Source organism: Octopus bimaculoides, chromosome 18 (assembly GCF_001194135.2).
Source record: "Octopus bimaculoides isolate UCB-OBI-ISO-001 chromosome 18, ASM119413v2, whole genome shotgun sequence".
NCBI lineage: Eukaryota > Metazoa > Mollusca > Cephalopoda > Octopoda > Octopodidae > Octopus > Octopus bimaculoides.
Genome location: NC_068998.1, coordinates 49,337,022 through 49,340,046, shown reverse-complemented (window position 1 = coordinate 49,340,046; position 3,025 = coordinate 49,337,022). Strand labels below are relative to the sequence as shown.

At 34.5% G+C, this 3,025-nt stretch overlaps 1 protein-coding gene across 1 annotated transcript in view; it reads right to left on the bottom strand.

Moving 5' to 3' along the window:
- Positions 1–3,025, bottom strand: part of LOC128249837 (uncharacterized) — a 13,652-nt gene that overhangs the window by 4,283 nt on the left and 6,344 nt on the right. Inside the window, exons 4-5 of the mRNA XM_052974383.1 lie at positions 2,507–2,594; positions 1,120–1,188 (exon numbers count right to left, since the gene is read on the bottom strand). Coding sequence (XP_052830343.1) covers positions 1,120–1,188; positions 2,507–2,594 — 157 coding nt within the window. The remainder of the gene's footprint in view (positions 1–1,119; positions 1,189–2,506; positions 2,595–3,025) is intronic.

Here is a 3,025-nt window from a genome sequence, read left to right as displayed (position 1 = left end):
TATATATATATATATATATATATATATATTCAGTATATGATTTAACTTATTAATCACAGTTTGGCAAATTCATTCATATGAATGTGAATGGAGATTAGATGTTAACATTACATGTTTTAAGGTAAAGTTACGTACCTCGTTTGGTTCCCCCGGAATCTACTGATCTTTTGCATCTCTCTCAAAAATAAATTCCAAATATAGTGTAAAAGTATTCGTTCAGATAGTTCTGTTTGAACCTCGCATGAATATATGAATAGATAGATAAACTATGGGAGAGAGATACAAATAGACAGAGACAGGAATAATATGATGTCGAAATAACTATTTTGAAGAGTATAACGCTTCAATATTTTTCATGTGAAAAGCAGAGAAGCGTACAATGAAAGTGTGTGTGGTGATAGTCTCTGCAGCGGGAAACAAAATAATTTATAAATGTAAGTGTAAAAATATATGAAAAAGAAAATAAGAAATTTTAGGGTGGGAAATCATATAGGAAAATGGCAAAGATAGAAATATTAGGAATGAAGGCTTTCGTTAGGAGCAGGCTTCCGTTGGCGGTGTTTAAATCGAAGTGGAGTATGGAGTTGTCGAAGAGGTGAGGTGTGTCAAGTATGGTAATTGTGAGGTGGACACCATGAAGAATGTAAGAAATGTAATGAGTTGTGAATATAGCGTATATCCAGGCGCATATTAGTTAAGCAAATGCTGAAAATGTAAACGAAAGATCATCTATGCCTTAATAAGATGCAATCCTAATACCTGTGGAAGCTGAAACCGTAAGATACGATGCTCTGGGTCCAGTTATGACACGGACGTTATGGATTGTATGATTGTTAAGGCGAAGGAGGAATTTAAGCAAGTTTTCGTGGTCTGCTACCACAACAGCTGCTTCATAGGATCGAGTTAGCTGAAGACATAAACAATGATTATGTTTTCCGTCAATCATTCAGCAACTATTCCACATGAACCAATATAGTGTCAATACTCAAGAATCTCTAGCAATGTTCCTTGCATATGGCTCAGCTTACAAACGTCTTATTTCTTTCACACTGCACACACACTTTCAAATCACTTTATGTTCATCCAATCTGTTATAATTACAGACAAAAGATACTATACCGTATGTCTGTGGGGAACTACGTCTGGTAACTGGTGAAAAGCGGATGGGCTCCTTTTCTGAACTTTCATCTGAAAATAATTTACGAAGTGTGTGTGCATATATATATATATATATATATATATTTAATATATAAGAAAGTGGTAGAAGGGGAGAGAGAGAGAGGGAGAGAGAGAGAGAGAGAGAGAAAGAGAGAGAGACACGTAAGCTGATATGCGTTTAATGCAAACGCATGCACGTACAAGAATGTGTGTGTGTGTGTATATATATATATATATATATATATATATATATATATATATACTTCGTTTCTTACTTTGGTTGCAAGCTTCCTTATGTGGATTAGTGTGATAAAACACATTGTATTTAGCACGTATATACTCTGCTATTTGTCTCGAGGATGCATGTCGTATGAACGTATTGTGCTAAAAGCAGCGCTTTGTTTGTCTTATTAATGGAAATTTCAAAAAAAATCGTGGTGGAATTTCTAAATCTAGATTTCTGCTTCATCTGAAGGACCCACTTGAAATCTCACCACCGCTGTCACTTTATTTTATTTATTTATTTATTTATTTTTGTTTTATTTCGGAATGTCTACCAGAGATAATTTCTCGGGAAAGGTATCCCTGTTTCGTGGCTTATCTAAATTCAACCTTTTGTTTTATATTTACTGTACTTTGGCGGTTCATGTAATGTTCATTGCGAAAATACTGATTACTTATTACATTGTCAAGTCTATACAATCCTAACGTCGACATTTTCTTTCTATATCCTAAGTATAAATTTAAAATGTAACCAGTTGTGACGTCCGGCAGTTTTAAGCTTTTGAGGCATGGGAAGGCAGAATTTTGCCCCTACAATTCGACAAACGACGCTAAAACTAAGTAGAACCGGTCGGGGTCTCAAGCATGGGTTAATTGTGATGTTATTAGAGACAATCCAAGGACAATCCGCCAGTACTTTGAGAAACAAAAAGAAAAGGCTTAGAAAGTCGGCCTCGCTGCAAATCAAGGAGCGGAAATCTTCAATAGGTTCTGTCCCTTTTCTTACACATTTTCCAGCAGATCCAGGGTAGGAGAAATTCTGCAGCCAAGTAAGGTCACCTTACAGATTTCATGAACTAGCTATAAATTTAAAACAAGTAAAGTCAGGAAGAAAGGAAAGCCTTATAGCACAAGGATCATTTTACACATCGCCATCGGGGCTTCTTGCTATTAAGATCTTCAGTCGCGAAGAAGCTGCCATCACTTTATTAGAAATCAAATACGCATTGAACATTGTTTTGTAACTGAACATTTGAAAGTGAGAAAACTCAATTATCTCGCATCTACAAACTTAACAGTGCTCCTGTCGTCACGATAAGCGAAATAAAAAAGAACAAAAACTTACTACTTTACACGTCTTCATAAAGAACTTCAAGAAGTTTTCACAATTTTGGGATTTTGCTTCAACACATGCTACGAATGTTTCCTTGTTGCTGAAATAATATGTTGATCAGAGAATGTTTTTAACCTGAAAGATTTGTTCTATTTTTGTTTATAGTTTTATTTCCTTCTTTTCTTTGTTTCATACATTGGAATGTGGCCATGATGAATTTAACCAAACGCATCTAATATAAAATTTATTTAATTCTCTCTTACGATACGCTAAGTCGTGGTAGCCCTAAATTTGCACAAATTTTCTAGCGTGAGACAAGTCGATCACACACTCACATACACATGGGCATATGTATGTACATATGGATGATATATATACGAACATACATACATACATACATACATATATGCATATATGCATAGGCATATATATATATATATATATATATATATATATATATGTGGGTGGGTGTTTAAGTATGTATGTGTATATATATATATATATATGTGTGTGTGTGTGTGTGTGGGTGTG